General features: G+C 34.7%; 1 protein-coding gene across 3 annotated transcripts in view; it reads right to left on the reverse strand.

Moving 5' to 3' along the window:
* Positions 1-8026: 8026 nt before the first annotated feature.
* The window catches only part of LOC111141934 (lunapark, ER junction formation factor), an 81703-nt gene continuing 71210 nt past the window's right edge, over positions 8027-18519 (reverse strand). For all 3 annotated transcript variants that reach the window (XM_022494829.1, XM_022494811.1, XM_022494820.1), the window contains 2 exons: positions 17892-18062; positions 8027-9046 (listed from right to left, as the gene is read on the reverse strand). In XM_022494829.1, the coding sequence (XP_022350537.1) occupies positions 8811-9046; positions 17892-18062 (407 nt within the window). In that variant the 3' untranslated portion in view covers positions 8027-8810. The remainder of the gene's footprint in view (positions 9047-17891; positions 18063-18519) is intronic.

Genomic DNA, 18519 nt, shown 5'->3' on the forward strand with positions numbered 1-18519 from the left:
CTTTTGTAAAGGAGCAGCATTTAATCCTTTTGAAAAATAACCTACCTCTAAAACACAAAATAGCTTTACCACAATCTGCCTAAAATGATCAGGTCAGCAATTAACATCTTCTGGTAGTAAACTACTGCATCGTATAAAAACCAAACTCATGCCGAAAATTAGTGCATAAATTAGGACTATTTCTAAAGATACTTAATTTTACAAAATTCATAATAAGAACTCCAATGCATTTTTTTTGTTTTTGCAATAATTTCTCTAAGGATGAAAACTAAAGGCCCCATTTCAATGTAGTAAAGGTAATTGCAGCATTTACTGCTCATGTCATGTTGATGTATGACTATGTATCAAAGGTCATCCTTCTGTACTCATACATTATCAAATTTGAAAGTGCAGTATTTGATTCTGACCAACCTTTAAACTGCCCACAATGTATGTGAAAAATAGATGGAGATCTACCTTGGGTTTTTGTTGTTTTTTTTTTTTTAAACGAACCCATGTTTTGGAAGCAGAGGGGTCAAGAAGCCAGTGGCAAGGTTAGATGTCAGCACTATGAATCTCATACTGTCTTAGCTTATCAATGAGGTCTAGTACAATGATCACAAGCTGAAATTGCTGTACTAATGAAGACAAAGGTCTAAAAAATTAGATAGCACAGGCCCTCTGACAGAGGGCAGTACCTTGTGGACGATAATGCAGAAATAAGGACATAAATCACTCTTTAGAGACAATAAAACCTATAATGCACAAATTGAATTGTTTACATGTGTACTGGAGCACTGCTAAAAACGGTTAAGTGTCAACTGCCATACCTCTTGTTACTCATCTGGAACACAGCAGCCCTGAATTCAGCTTCCTCATTAAGACAAGTCATCTGCTCCCTGCTTCTCCTCTTCCAACTCCAAATACATAGAGCTCCTGTCCCAACACACAATTTAGTAGTTTCGCGCCGTCCTATCCTGAAAGGAGTGATGGACATTCACAGTTGTTTCAAACTATTGCTGACAGTTATTTGCTGGGAGGATAAACTGCTTGTATCTGAATCTACTAAAACTTGCTGCTCTCTCCTTTGGTGGTTGGGGTGTGAGTGGAAGGGTGGGGAGAGGTGGAGAACAGCAGGAAAGAGAGTAAGCCCAATCTTCAGTAATGATTATGGCTGTCTTTAAATAAATAAGATACTATTTAATTTCGTCAAGCCTGACTACAGGAGATTGCCTATTGAAAAAGAAGAACAATCACACGAACACATAAAAAGAATCCACGTCTTCAAAAACCAAAAGAAAAAAAAATGTTCTGAAATGAATCCACAACATCTACCCAACATATGTTTCAAGCATATCAATTTTATTTCAGCCTGTACTCAGTTTATAAAATTCACAGCATCCTATTTGAAACATTCATGTATTATTTGGTTGTGTGAACACTCATAATCAAAAATTCAAGTTCATTCCAAAATTTGATTCCTTTTGGTTCCTAGGGAAAAAAATATTTTTAAAGAAGCAAACCACCATAATTTAATAAAATGTGTTAATTCTTGACAGGTAAGCAAACCCTTTAGCATTCTTGCTGTAGACAAGGCACAAAATGCCCATTTCATTTTTAGAAAAAAGAAATAACTTAGCTGACTATAATTCATAAAATATGTATTAGCGTACATTTTAATTACACCTGCCATGTGCAGTATACAATACCTTTTGGTATTTTTTGAGGCAAGTACTCAACTTTAAGGTCTGAATTCCAATGGCCTATATACTGAAAGAGGAAATATTCCTAAACTGTATTTCATGTGTGTGTGTATCCAGGCTCCACCAGATACAATGTCAATTCCATATGCTCAAATCTTGAGCTAGTCCTTCTCACGTTCTAGCCATAATTCCTTTACTGATAGGCGTTTCAGAGAGAAGTAGCACGGAGAAACTAGGGCTGACCAAGTCCGGTCTCTCACTTATTTCTACAAACCCACTCTCTAAACATACATGTAGTAGACACCGTACCAGATGTGAGTTTTGTTTTGTGTTTTGTTGGAGGAGAGCAAGAGTGAGAAAATTAAAATTGAGAAACCCAGCACAATCAACGAGGGAGGCAGAGAATTACAAGAGATCAGGGGACAAGCTACATATGATGTATAAGGGACAAGGAGAACAAAAAGCAAGTAACTGCTTGAAAAGCTGAGGAAGAGGTCACTAAGATGATAGATAAAGCTGGGTCTTAAAGAAATGAGATTTTAACAAGAAGAGCACCACGTAAACTCGGTGCAGGGCATCTCTCAAAAGCATCAAATACTCCTCTGGTCACAATGTGAGGGAGAGTAGCAGAAGGGGATCCTTACAAGCCCCCTAATGAGTCAGCCATATACAAATGAACCTTAGAATATATATTTTTTTAAACTTATGTTTTCTTTTTCTCTTTATTTAAATTCAATTAATTAACATATGGTGTATTATTAGTTTCAGAGGTAGAATTTAGTGATTCATCAGTTGCATATAATAACCATTGCCCTTTACATCAGGTGCGCTCTTAATGCCCATCACCCACTTACCCCTTCCCCTCACCCTCCTCCCCTCCAGCTTGTGTTTTAGAAAGCTCCTACAGCAAAATCGATGCTGGATTTAAAAAAAAAGACAAAGGAAGCATTGGAGTTTGCCTAAATTGTGAAGATCAAATTATCTGGCCCTCTCCCTACTCAGTAATTCAAATTTGAGATTTACAAAACTGCTCACACTACAAAATCTGCACTAAGACTACAGCAGTGTTTTCCATTCTGGGTGTGTGTGTGTGCACGTAACTATTCATAAGCTAATTTATTGTGTCTTCTACATGCCAGACTCTAGGAATACATTGATAGGTAAAAACAGATATGGCCCTGCCTTCAATGAGTTCATAGTCTAGTGTGGGAGATAAATTATGAAAGAATTTCAAGGGGAGGGTGAGTAGAGAGTCTGACAAGCATTCAGCTGAGAAGACTGACCTTAAGCAATACTTGGCATTATCACAAAAATATGAGAAATCCAAAAGAGGATTAGTCTGTTCTTCCAGCTACCAAAAGAGGAGAGGGCTTGCAGATAGCAAATAGGACAGGGACTTAACAACCCTAGGTTCTGAGATTCCATTTTACAACATCCATAAACTAAGTGGTCTTGGGGAATTAATTCCCACTTGACAGGATTCCACCTCCTTACATGGTTGTAAGAGAACATACGTGAAAGTATCTAGAGCACAGTGGCTGACCAGGAGCAGGTATTCAAACAATGTTCATTTAATTCCTTACTTTCTTCACCTTTCAAAATCAGACGAAGATAAAAATATTTATTTTCACAAAAATGAATGATTTTCCCCAGGTTTCCTAAGTCAAATGCCAGGGATCTGGTAAAAGTCTTTGGCAGCTGAAAATTTGGCCTGTTCTCATATAATCCTGGAATAAGAACTTCAAAAAACTAATTTATGAAGGAGATTTTTGAGAACACTTTTTAATCTCCTCCAACTGCTTCCAACTTCTACCATTATTGCTGCCAAAGAAAAAGGAAGGTATAAATATTAGAAAAGAAAAAAAAAAAACTAGAGAAAAATGCATAAAGCAGAAAATCTAGGTTGTAAAAGACATCAAAGAATATAGAGCTATGTAAGTGGACAATGTTTTCTTCTGAAGTCCACAAGTAGTGTAAGTTAAGCCACATAACAGGACCTCTGGAGGCGAGAGAATGGAAAAGTAAACAGAGTAAGGCAAACCAAAGGGTACTTGGGGGGATATTTACTATCGAATAAATTTAACAATTTTTAAAAAGACATTTTTAAATAGTATTGAAGTAGAAAATACACATTTCTTTCTGAGAAGGAAAAAAATTGAGGCAAATTAATAGTTTATGGACCGATACAATTTAATGAGGCTTCTATTCTGTATTTTTAAATTTTTATTCTTATGTCCATATTCTAATGCCTGTATTTTGCTTTTTCTTTTCTAAATTCAGAGCCTGAATACATTTACTTATTAGCTAGGTGGAGTTAATATATTTAGATCTTCAATAATTTTGAAACAAGTCAAATTACAAACGGTAAGATTTAGCAGATCATCAATTCATAATCATCTTTATCTTGATTCATCTTTATGTAAGTACTTGAATTATTTATAATAGCTCTTTGGGAGTCCATAAACTATATCTAAGTCTCTTCTACAATTTTTTTCCAATGAATTGAGGTTATACTATATAGTAACTTACATTATTTTCTTCTGATTTTTTAAAACAGCTCTGTTCTCCATGATTGTTTCAAAATAGCTATTCATAATTGCGTCAATTATCCCCATTCTTGGCTTTGACTGATTTGCATGAAAAAAAAATAAGAAAATATATCACATTTTTCCAGTAACCAAACTCCAACACCAATATCGATTGGCAGTGTAAAGTTGGTGGCTCATTATAAAGCATCTGCATGAAGAGCTGAGATCTGAGTTTTGGCTTGGTTCAGATGCTACCTACCCCTATGACCTGTGTAAGTCATTCAGCTTTTCCGACATGCAGCATACAATATAAAATTCGAGTCTCTTTCCCATTCACCTTTTCTCTCTCACACACGCACATAAAGCTGTAACTCTCCTGACTCAGTCAGGTTCTCCATAACAATACTGCGTACCGAATGCATAAAACAAGAAAGATAAATTTCAAGAATAAAAGCTATAGGTTAACGACAATTAGCAACATTTGCAAACTTGGCTTCTAACCACTCTTACTTGAATGCAATCCGGCAACTGTTTATCGCAGGTCCCCGTGTCTTCGTGAGTGGGATGATATCCCAGGCAGAGGAAGTGCAAGCTGGGGGATTAGAAAATACTTTGCATATACAAACCACAGAACACATTAAGATAGCTACATTAAAAGTGGGGCGGGAATGGTGGCAATAGTTGTGGTCAGAAATGCCAGAGGTAACTAGAAGCAGAATTACACAGGCTCCGTAGGCCCTACCAGTCAGTTTGGACCTCATCCCAAGAACAATGAGGAATCACTGAAGGGTTTAAGAAATGGTGTAGCAGGATTCCTTTCCCAAATTTTAGAACTGGGAAAGGCTCATGCTATAGTGCACAAAATAGATCGCAAGTGAGCAAGACTGGAGACAGAAACCAGTGAAGAGACAGTGCGGAGATACTGGATGCCTCAATGAGAAGAAGTAGGTCAGTAATTAAAAGCAAGACTTCTAAAGTTATTTGTCTGCATTCAAATCACGGAATTTCCACTGACCAAACTGCTTATTCTCTCTACAGCTCAGTTTTCTCATCTATAATCCAGAAATAAAAATCCTCATAGGGTTATACCAAAGAGCAAATAAGGCACATAGGACAGTTAGCATGTTGCCTGGCATAGAGTAAGAATGCAAATGTTTATTATCATTATTAATGTTAATGGGATGGAGAAATGAAAAAATAACTGGAAGATGTTTTGGAGACAGAAATTGACAGTGAAGATGTAGGAAAAAGGGGAAAGGAGATGAGGGGTCAGTGTAGTTCAAATACATCATATTTTTAAGTTTTGAAGGTTTGAAGGAGAAAATAGTGTTCATTTTTGAATATACTGATTGTGAAAGACATTTAGAAGGCAGGGGATTATATCTGTCCGAAGTAAAGCAAACGGATCAAGACTGGAGATTTGAGAATCAGAGAGACGGGTGTTAATTAAATCCATGGGGTTGATGAGATCATCCAGAAAGAGAATATACAAATGAAGAAATGCTGGCACTAGGAAGAAGCTATGGAACACTAGTATTCTCTTCCCCTGAAGAGAAGCCTGCAAAGGACACTCAGAGGCAGGTGCCAGAGTGTGAGAGCTCCAAAGCCAGAAGAAAAAAAAAGTGTTTCGAGCCAAAGGGAGTGCTCAACAGTGTCAATACTTCCAAGCAGTGAAATAAGCTGAGAACTGAGAGTTTTCACTGGATTAAGCAACTAAATTATTCATTTACATAAAAATATGCGTCAAGCTAGACCTGCAGATACAGGTAAAAAGAGCCTTGCACACACACTGTGTGTTGTGAAGATAGTAAACTAGTAAACAAATAAAATACTAATATTGTGACAAGGACCATTAGTAGAGATAAAGTGACATGACAGAGAGTACTAGGCAGAGGCCAGCTTTAGATAGGGAATTCAAGAGCATCCCTCTCTGAGCAGAAAACTTTTAAGTGTAGACTTACTGAAGTACTGGGTTTAGCATGATCACAGAACTGGGAGAGCCCTGGAAGGTACAGCATCGCAGTGGAGGAAGGATGGGGACAAAGAAGTCAGACCATGTTTATAGATCACACTCAGAACACAGTGAGAAGAGTTTGAAAATATCTGTGGAGCATTTCTAAGTAGGAAAGTTAAGATCACTCTAGCTAATAGCACTCAGCAGTTTATTTTTCCTTACTTACACTAGTCCTAATAATCAGAAATAGAACATTTAACCATTCTTCAAAACCACTATTTATTACAATAACCTTTTCTATTTTAAAGGGTGCTATACAATTACAGCCTGTTACCTGTTGCAGTGATCTCACTAATCCCCTTTTAACCTGCTTCCTTTCATTTTCCTTTCAAAGATCTTTCTCATATTTGCTTGATTCTATCATTCAATTATATTTCTCTGAAGTACCCCTCATTTTCAAGCAATGTACACCAGAATTTAAATGTTTTAAAACAAGAAGACTCGGGGCATGTGTGTGGCTCACCCTGCTAAGCATCTGAATCCAGATTTCGACTCAGATCATGATCTCAGGGTGGTGAGATTGAGCCTCACATCAGGCTCCGTGCTCATCAGGGAATCTGCTTGAGATCCTCTCTCTTCCTCTGCCCTTCTACCCACTCCAAAAATAAATACATAAATACATAAATAAAAAAACAAGACTCAGCATGATGTCACTAAAACGTTTATAGGTCAATAATGTACAAAACCTGAGATCTACCTTCCCCAAAAAAGATTATATTCAGAGATTATATTCCATAGTCTCAGGTTCCTATTTCTGTCATCTATGTATTTATTTATATATATGTATATGACAGAGAAAAGTTGATGCAGAAAACTGGCTTGATTCTGAGCAGCTAAATTATATGTCCATATTATTTTTTCATTTCCTTATTTACAAGAGGAAGAATTTATAGCCCTTCCATACTTCACAAGGATATCAATAATATAAAATGTTGTCATTTACTTAATTATTAATTGTCAGACAGTGAGCTAGGCATATTATATAAATTATTTTTAATCATCCATATACCCCAAAAAGTAGATATTATACCTCCCATTTTACAGTTGAAAAAAACAGTCTCAGAGAGGCTGGGTGACTTGCCCAAGACAACAGAGCTAGAATTTAAACCCAGTTCTGTGATTCAAAAACTCTGGCCCCTATACCATAATGCCTCAGACTATTAATAGATTGGACTCATTAAAATACCTATCAGATATAAGATATTAATCATAAAGATGAGCTTTTAAATAATAAATGTTATTTTATTAAATGTTTAATAAACTGTATTTAGTTTATTAAACTTAGAAATATTTGCCATATATACCATTCATCCATTCATATATATATATATATATATGAATGGATATATATACACCTACCTACCTCTATTTCAATTTTCTTAATAATGGAGAAGAAAGATAAAAGAAAGATAAAAAAAGATAACCACCCTGTATTTAAGGTCCAAGAATTACTATTCTGGGTGACTTTTTTCCCCAGTTAATAATACATAGATTAACTCCAATGAACTATTAGTAACTAATTGCTTATTCTCAATACTTATTTCTTTCTCAAAATTAGAAATTAAAAATGGCTTCAGTTTTCCCTGAATCAGAAAACCCTAATCTCTGATTAGAACCTCTAAATGCCCCTATTTCTCTGAATTTGAAAAGCAATTAGTCTGAACTGAAGCATCATAATTTACTCTCAGGAGAGTCTATAGATTAATTATACTGTGAGCTGCTCCTACTAAGATTTTTTTAGGTAGCCAAGTCATCCACCAAGACACTGTCTGAAGAAGTCTAGATACTTAACAAAAAGAAACTGCTGCCAGATCATCTTTATTTTCCTTAACAAAATACACACAAGAGCACAAAATTCACTTATATATCACCATTATTTTACAAGTATAAATAATGCTCAGAATTCAAGTACAGTCAAGTGCAGAGATATTTCCTATATGTTAATATGTAAACATAAGCTAATTATATACATCATGTGCCTTTGGCCCAGCTGCAAAATAAGAAACATCAAAGAAGAAACACTGCACTTGACTGTTCAATTGCATTCTTACCAAGAATTCGTACCAATGCCTATAGAGATACAGTTATAACTTTCCTACCACTTAATGTAAATGCCTAAGTAGACATCACCCCTGCAAATACCTCAAGAATTAAAAGTCCATCCATTTTTGATGATGAATGATTAAAAATCTTAATTGAGTTTCAGTCCTTAAAATAAACACCATTAGAACTTATTCATAACCAAAGTTCTTCCTATGTCAAAATTGTATTATTTATAGGTCACACACAGAGAAAACAAGAATGCTATTTTGTTTACTTTTAGAATGGAAGAAAACATCTAATACCTGGCTAAACAGTGTGGGTCTTTATACATTCCAAAGGTTCTTACTTTACTGATACCACTTGCCTTTAATTTAACACCCAGGAGCTACAATTCTGACATATTGAAATAGCCAAGCAATCTAAATTCAAATGATATCAAGCATATATCCTTACAAGGGAAAAAAAGAAAGCACCACCTAGAAAGCAATAACTTGACATCAACAAGACTATAAATATCCAGTTGAAGGCATGTGGAAGCATTTACTACATGGCCATCAAAGATTCTCCACTGAGTTCAGGATTAGGAGTAGAATCAGCTCTAGGGACTGCTGATTTGGCTTCATTCATTGAGGTGTCCTCATTTTCAGCCTCTTGTTTCTCCTCTGGTTCCTCTGTGCCAGATACTTTTTCAGTCCCTTGGTCTGTCTCTTCTGTATCTGATATTTTCTCATCTGTCTGCTCTGTACTGTTATCAAGAACATCTTGTTCTTCTACAGATTCTGAAAAGACAAAGAGTCAAAACTTTAGGATTTCCAAAGTTAAAATGCTAAATAAGATAAAAGATAAGCACACACACATGGACAAAGAAACAGGAGAATGGTCTAACATTATCCTTAAAATCTTTTAAAATACGTACTTAACTCCCTATTACATACAAGAATTGGTGGAATGAAGGAAAAAACAATTTGGAGAAAACAAACCTATAAACATACTTTTATCTAAAGCCCTATATTTCCCCTAAAATTTAGGAATTTTCACAAAATTTAGGAACCTTCCTAAAGATGCATTTAAAAGTTAAATGTCCAAATATATCAAACGAAGTCCCAACAGATTTATAAGACAACAGCCCAGTAAACAAAGCCAATGTATTAACTCCAGATTACATTTCCTGAAGGAGTTGTCTCCCTTGCACACAGACAACTCTGTAAAAACAATAAATGTATACACCTGTATGTGTGTGCATGTGCGTGTGCGTGTGCAGGCAGTGCCATCTCCCACACCGATTTACCTCTCTATTATCCAAAGACTCGGATGGTCTGAATCCACCTTTTCCAAAGGCATGAGAAGTCTCCCCCCATCCCTTTACAACACAAGTTCTCAGGATTTAATCTCTGGGTCACAATATGCTACATACCTACAATACAAGGAAGAGAAAGGGAAGGGTCTTTTGCCCGCCTCCATAGTGGAAGCTAAGTGAGGGTCTTGGTTCCTATCTAAAAATTTACTCCCTTTAAATTCTCCTTTGAGTTTCATTAAATTCAAATCCCTTAATAATAATAACCTTACTCAGTAAAGTCCCTTTAGTTTTTTAAAGTTTGAAGAATAAAATGAGGGAAGGAATGTCAGAAGCAGAAAGCTTTGGGCCTCCCAATTTCCAAGTCAAAAATAAAAATCTAGCTTTTGTTTTTATAATAAATAGTAACAAACATCCTTGCTAGGAGAAACAAACAAATAAGCAAATTTTACTACGCTCCTAGAAGATCCCTTATGATATACTACAAATGTCATTACTTCAAAAAATCTGAAGGAAAAAGCCAATCTACACTAGTAAAAAGTTCAAGTTTAGTTCATTTACAGTACAGGTCAGAGTCTTGCTAAATAAAAACAGATTTGCAAAGAAATTATGTGCTATATGCACACATGGAAGTGGACATCTTACAAATTCATGGTTTTACCATTATCAGTTTAAATAGATACAAATTATCTAAATCTCACACACTCATGCCAAGACTTTAAAAATACTAAAAAATCAGGGCGCCTGGGTGGCTCAGTGGGTTAAAGCCTCTGCCTTTGGCTCAGGTCATGATCCCAGAGTCCTGGGATCAAGCTCCGCATTGGGCTCTCTGCTTGGTAGGGAGCCTGCTTCCCCCCCCCACCCCGCCTGCCTCTCTGCCTATTTGTGATCTCTATCTGTCTAATAAATAAATAAGATCTTTAAAAAAAAGTGTAAAAAAAAGACAATCGGAGAGTGAAGTAGCTCTTTAAAAAAAAATTAAAATTAAAAAAATTAAAATACTAAAAAATCATTATTCCTTTAAACAGACATCTTAGACTCTAGTTTACAGAATTAATTACAACCTCCTTCCCTCTTTCATATATAAAATGAAAAGCCAAAATTCCAGTCAGGGACATCCAATTTAGTGAGGTCTTACTGTATGAAAATTCATATGATCACAAAAAGTAGTGAGGAATGTTCACAAATCCTACTTGTGTCAAATGTCACAAAAATACTATTTTTAAGTTGAACTGAAAATGGCATTGCAGTAATGGCATCACAGTACCACTTGGAATCTTATAAAAATCAAGGTAGAAAAGCAGTAGGTCATTTGAGTTTTGTTATTTGAATGTTCCAGTGCACAAAGGAAAAGCAGAAAGTACAAATGAAATTCTCTGGACATGTACGGATCATTTCTGCCACAAGGGCAAGCAAATTCTTCAGTGGAAAGCTTCAGGAGTTGCCAACCATTTGTAATTCTACCCTCCCAGAATTTATGCAGGGTAGAATAGTAAGAGTCAAAGTTTTCCACAACTCTCTGGCCATTGAGCAATACTTACTTGCCCAGAACTTTACAATTTGTTATATTTTAGAAAGCCTTCTGAGACAAACCAATAAAGCCATATGAAATGAAAAGACAAAAAGCTCAGAATCTGGGACTCAACTCACCAATAAATGTGTTTAGGTGAATAGAGACTCAGATAATTAGTTATAGTCTGTCTGACCAAATGCCTCAGTACTGAACAGGAGAGGTACTCAAGTTCATAGATTATCACAGTAAAGCTCTGTGATGTAACTATTTTCAGAAACAGACACATCATTAGTCAAATGCAATTAAATTAAAAAATTAATTAAAAATTTTTTAATTAAAAATTAAAAAGACACTCTGGTGTCTTGAGGCAGATAATACAAAAAGAAGTACTATACTACTTAAATTTTTAAATGTATAAAGATGAATTCTAAGAAAGAGTATGGGCTATCATAATTAGAAAATGACATACACAAAGCTTGCTTGTCAATAATTTATTTTATGTCAAAGAACATACAGAAGACTAAAAACTGGTGAAATGATGCACAGGGCTTGAAAATAATGAAAAAGCCTATTAATGACTACTTTTCTACCCCCAGGTTAATTTGCAGAAAAGTTATTTTAAAAACAGTAATACTACAGAAAAACTGGTATGTGTTATGATGCCTATGAAGCAGACATAAGTCTAAATGACACAAGATATTCAATTTTTGGATGCCAAATCCATTTTGTTCAAGTCATCCAAATAAGATTTAAGTGAATTAGGTGTGCAAGATTAACAGAGAATTACATGTCTAAGAACTAAAATACAGAGCTTTAAGGCAGGGAGCCTGCTTCCCTATCTCTCTCTGCCTGTCTCTCTGCCTACTTGTGATCTCTATCAAATAAATAAATAAAATCTTTAAAAAAAAAAAATAAAATACAGAGCTTTATAATAAGATTATTAAATGTATTCCAAAAGTATTTACTTGTTTTCTATGGGAGAATATCATTTGCCTATTCTAATAAAAACAGTTAATTTTTTCTGTGAAGTTATAGTTTAAAATAGCTTGATGGTATAAGATAACATAATAGAAGATGTCAATATTTGGGCATAAAATCATAAGAAAGAAACCAGCACTTGTGTTCACACTAATTAAAGAGGCCTCTTCTCCCCCATGCAACATCAGTTTAAGACTAAAATTAAAACAAAGTTACCCGACGTTATTCCATCAGTAAGAAAATTTTTAACTTTGGCATCCATAATGTCAAGAAAACAATATATCACAATGTTAAAAAACAAAAATGACCTATGGAATTTGTTCCTTACCCACTGCTGCCCCCTGCCCCTCTCCCCAATGTTCTTGAAAGAGCTTTTTCTACCAAATTGTTAACACCTGGCTTACAGTTGTTTGGAACTGAAACTCATAAAACTGAGTATTAATTGTATAATGAATACCACTGCCTCATCTATAAACTACACACATGCAAAAACATGTATGAACATCACCTTACCTTTTGGTTTTTATTCTCTCTTAAAAAAATAATTTTCTAAGAAAATTCAAGAACGGTCTAGCAAAACAAATTCATATATTTCCTTTAGAAATACATAATTTCCAAGGGGGGAAAAAACTATTCTATTTAGTTTATGCCTTTGAAAATCCTGGGGCACCTGGGTGGCTCAGTGGGTTAAGCCTCTGCCTTCGGCTCAGGTCATGATCTCAGTGTCCTGGGATCGAGCCCCATATAAGGCTCGCTGCTCAGCAGGGAGCCTGCTTCCCTTCCTCTCTCTCTCTGCCTGCCTCTCTGCCTACTTGTGATCCCTGTCAAATAAACAAAATCTTTAAAAAAAAAAAAAAAAGAAAATCCTTCAATATTTTGGTGACTTCATTTAGATTCTTACTTTTTATTCCTTTTTACAACAACAAAAATTTGTCTTGCTTATGCATGAAACTTTTGCCTTGCTAACACATCAGTACCCACTATATGTGTAGATTATAAAACTTACCCAAAGGAGAATTTGTTCAATTAAAATGGACAGTCTGTCTTTGAATTCACAGGTCTTAAGCAAAGCAGTTTTTATGTGACTTTCTGGCTTAAGGAAAATGACCAACTTACATTAAGGAACAAAGACATGAATCTCATCTCAAAACTTAACCCAATATGGCTCAATGAATAAAATTAATTAAATAAAAACCACCTATGAGAGAATAACTCATACTAAGCACACAGAATACTGTTTAATAGTGATACTGTTATTTACCACTGGAGAACAAATGCATTAGATAAGAAAGAAATGTCATTATCAGGCAATAATGTAAAACTATTAGGTGAAGGTGCTTCAGCAAAGAGAATCAAAAGACCAAAAGATCTCTAGGTCTAAAACAAACAAGCAAAAAGATACTATAGGCATGTTTGTATCCTGACAAAGCTATACATAATTAAATGTCAATAAAGGTGTAAGCTTTTTGGATCTGGTAAATACATAATTCAACAAAATTTACATTATCAAATAGTTCAATTTCCTAGAGCATCATAACAAACAATAATAAAAACAGAATTTTCTCTAGTTCAACATAACCTAACAGCAACAATATATTGCTTAAAACAAAGAAAAAAGCAGAAATCAGATTACCAAAATAAATTCCACCTTATATAAATTTTCTTTGCTATTTTTGGTATTTTTTATTTTTTCATTTTTTTATTTAAATTTAATTAGCCAACATATAGTACATCATGAGTTTCAGATATAGTACATCATTAGTTTCATCATTAGTTCAATAACTCATCAGTTGCATATAACACCCAGTGCTCCTAACAGCACATGCCCTCCTTAATGCCCATCACTTAATTACCCCTTATTTTTTATTGTATTGATTAAATGCCATAGGTTTTATTATTAGAAAATTATTTCCAGTTGAATGAAAGCTATCTTTTATTAAAATAATTATATAAGATCTAGACAAATACAACTGAATAATTAAAACAATCCTAACATTTTTCAAACATGGTAGCCTAAAATCACTCTACAGGTATGCTAACAATGTAGAAACCTCCTATTCTAAGTTTTATCATAGTTAACAAAAAAGAATGCTACATATCAATTATTTTGGAAAGCATATTTTAGGAAAGCAAAACTGATAAAGCACTTTAATGTGGCTTAGCAGAGATTCACTACTCAGCCATAAAAAAACCCAAATAACTTAAGAGTAGTTCATTACACTGGCATACCATATCTAGTATGCTCTAACATAAAAAGAGAATCCATAATCTTAATTCTTTTGTTTCTTTTTTTTTTTTTTTGACAGAGTGACAGAGAGAGAGCACATGTAGGCAGAGTGACAGGCAGAGGGAGAGGGAAAAGCAGGCTCTCTGCTGAGCAGGGAGCCCGATGTGGGGATCAATCCCAGGACCCTGGGATCATGACCTGAGCCGAAGGCAGATGCTTAACTAATTAAACCACCCAAGTGTCCCTTGTGTTTCTTTTATACAGTATTACCAAAGCATCTGGATACACAGTTCTAGAAGAAAATTACAGGAATCCAAATGAGTAATTAATGGGAGAAATTCCTTCTAGGTCTCCCTCTTTGATGAAAACTCCAACATTTCTTAAGTTGTTCTAAAGAGTGATCCAAAAGCCTTGTGTCTCATCCTAAATGCAAAATCTTCCACTAGCAGAATCAAGACAAAACTCAAAGTCTTGCATCATAGTTTTTTTTAAAAGGGTTGCTTCTAATGATCCAAGATTATTCATATAAGCAGTTACAGAGTATTTGTTGAAAGAAAAATTCAGATGGAAGAGAGCTATCTTTTGGTTTCCTCTGTGAATTCAATAACCTAATCTCTACAGTTTCTGCCACTATCAAGGAGTTATTTCACTACTTTAAAAAATATAAAAATTGGGTGCCTTGGTGGCTCAGTCAGCTAAGTATCTGCCTTCGGCTCAGATCATGATCGCAGGATCCTGGGATCGAGTCCCACATCGGGTTCCCTGCTCAGCAGGGATCTGCTTCTCCCTCTGCACCCCCCCCCACTTGTGTTTGCTTTCTCTCTCTCTTTCAAAAATAAATAAAATCTTTAATTTTATTATATAAATTTATATTTATATTTTATTTATTTATTTTATAAATTTATTTTATTTTTATTTTATTTTTATTATTTTATTATATAAATTATATAAATTTTTATATATTAAATATATAATATATAATAATGTATTATATATAAAATATATAATTGATATACATATATAAAAACTTCCTGGCATTTATATATTTATATATTTTATTATTATTTATGGAAAATAAATTTATTTATTATATATTATTATATATATTATGATGTGTGTGTGTGTGTGTGTGTGTGTATATATATATATATATATATATATATATATATATATATATATATAAAATAAATAAATGAGTGCCGGGAAGATTTTTTAGACCTCAAGTTTTCACATCACAAACGCAGAAATCAGAAATCTAAGACCTTGCTTACACTGGCTGTCAGTACAGAGAGATAACTGAGATGATACGGTCTTACTTAACAGTTCAATATAATAATCGTAAAGCTATGCCACCAGCGTTCAAAACAAATGCAGCTTCATCTTTCACGAGAATACTTGCTAATTACTTGGAAATGGTAACTATATCATAGTGGTGAGACAGTAGTCTTGGAGAAAAGTTTCAATCTTCTGGAAGCCAAAGAAGTAAAAGGTTCTCAGCCTTTTTGATGAATCCAAGGAGAACTATGAAAAAGTTACTACTCCAAAGACTATTTTAGCCAAATGGAATTGTTTCTTCAGTTCCTAGTCCTACAGGGTTGTTAGACCCTGCCTCTGGTTTTGTCTTCACCTATTAATATTACCTTATTAGGGCTGAGTTTGAGCCAGTTAGACTTCGTTCTGGAGATTTCAGATAGAAAATGAGACATCGGGGGTATTGTTCCTCCTAGATTTGATGAGAAGGAAAGGTATAGCTAGGTGCTGTTTGCTAACTATCCATCTCAATCTTAGCAGAAGATATTAAAGCATGGGACTCTTTACCAAGATTTTTATTTTGTTGGCTGTTTTTTTTCCTTCCTTCCTTCTTTCCTTCCTTCCTTCCTCCCTCCCTCCCTCCTTCCCTGTTTTCTTTTCTTCTCTTTTCTTTTCCCTTTTCTTTTTCCATCCCCTTTCCTTTTCCCTTTCCCCTTTCCTTTCCTTTCCTTTCTTCCTTCCTTCTTATTAGCTTTCAAATATTCACTTTAGCTTTTAATAAGCAAGGTTACTCGTGGAAAGGACTTCAATTTTTCCTCTAGGAATCTTCACTATGAAATTCTTTAGTTTTCTGTCCCAAGAGGCAGCAATAGCAAGGCAGGTGATTTGCATGTTACAGCATGCAGCTCAGAGCATGACTTAAGCAGAAGAAAACTTGTGATTAGGTTTGGAGTTGATGTTGCAGACTTGGAGAAGGTAAAGGTATTGATTCCATGTTGAAAGTACAAGGGCTTTTTGTCATGATGATCTGTGTTCAAATCCATTTTGATATATGTTAGTAAGCCAAAAACCAAGCCCAAATCAACACACACATTTTAGGTTCACTCTTCAAGTTAAAAAAAAAAAAAGAAAAAAGGTTCTCAAATTTTCATACTAAACTTCTCATATCTGAAAATTCACTGTCTCATGTCATTCTCAGTTAAAGCAATTTTTTCACTACTCAGCACTTGTATAAAGAACTCAAATATATGTAAATGAGAATTCCTAGAAATTAAAAGGATGAATACTGACTGCTAAATAAACAATGTGAACTAAACTTCTAATGTGGATTTTTTTCTCTATCGGGCGCAGCACCAAAATATCATGGCCTGAGCCATAATTTTAGCATCTCCATCATTCAGAGCTGCTCGACAAACATCTCCCCACCTAAGATTAACAGAAATAGTTGGCAATTAATAGTCAGATCTTCCATCTCTTCCCCATTTTTTCATGACACTTCCTCAAGAAGTCATAAAACAGAATTACAAGACGAGTTCTAAAAACCAATGAATTCTGATAAATTTTATTTCTCTAAAATAAGGCTGTTTTACATCAAAGGCATCCATTATCAACATTAATCTTGCAGACCCCAAAAAACTGTTTCAAAGGACTACCAGTCCTATCAACATAGTTATCCAATGAATACAAGGATGACTTTCCAATTCCAAAGTTTCCTGCTTCCAGTAACCTTACCAATTCCAGTGGTAGGCACAAACCTATTTCACCAATGGTAATTATAAATCTTATCAGAATTTTACTCTTTTTTTTTTTTAAGATTTTATTTATTTATTTGACAGACAGAGATGACAAGTAGGCAGAGAGGCAGGCAGAGAGAGAGAGGTGGAGGCAGGCTCCCTGCGGCGCAGAGAGCCCGATGTGGGGCTCGATCCCAGGACCCTGGGATCATGACCTGAGCTGAAGGCAGAGGCTTTAACCCACTGAGCCACCCAGGCGCCCCCAGAATTTTACTCTTATAAGTAGTTGCATAATTCTTATAATCTGCTTCACTTAAATAAATTGAAAAAATGATTCCATGAAAACATTACTAGTCAAATCTCCCAACAGTTACACGAAGATGTCACTCCAAAAACAATGTTTACCTAGCTGTTGCTAGATGCTGCTTATCACAGTATAACCGACATTTTAAAACTGAAGCATATTAGACCCATCACACAGGAGGCTAGAGTTTCAGAGCCATAGCTGATAACGTGCATGCTGCAAAATCTCATAAATTAATCCATTCTTACCTAAAAGCATTATGCTTTTATTGTTAAATAGCAAACATTATTAAGAGGCAAAACTTTTTAATTAACATATTCATACCTTCACTGATCTGGTTCTCTGATGAAATCACACTTCTTGAGGGCAAAGGACCAACTGAACTTGAGCTTTCCACTGCCTGCCTCTTCTCAAAACTAAACTCTGGAAGTCTTGGAGCCTGAGGTCTAGTTTTTCTTGCAGGATTCAAGAAAAAACAGTAGGCACATCTAAAAGCTGCAGAGAATTTAAAAAAAAAAACACACACACACGCACCAAAATAAATTCAAGGATTAATGAGATAATTTTCAAGATTACTTTTGCAAAGTAGTCAAAGAACCCTTCAAAAATTATTTATCCCTTGAGAAATTACTTCTGGTTTTAATAATATGGCAGGTGCTCTCCAAAAGCTAATTTTCAAGCACCTTTTCTAATTATTATTAGAATTAGAATATTAATTTTAAAACAGAAAAGATCCTAAGTTACACGGCAGGTTATCTAATAGCAAAACAATCTATACTAATCTAAAATGTATTACAGAAATTCCATTTCTAGTCACTACAATCATTAGGTATTTTAAAATCCAGAACCCTGCGCACTTGCCCAAGAAAATGTAGCATAATTAATTAAGTGCAATATTTTTTAATAGTAGCTGCACATGAGAATCATCTGAGGTACTTAAAAAAAAAAAAAA

Source organism: Enhydra lutris, unplaced genomic scaffold, assembly GCF_002288905.1.
Source record: "Enhydra lutris kenyoni isolate GAN:26980312 unplaced genomic scaffold, ASM228890v2 scaffoldscaffold1, whole genome shotgun sequence".
NCBI lineage: Eukaryota > Metazoa > Chordata > Mammalia > Carnivora > Mustelidae > Enhydra > Enhydra lutris.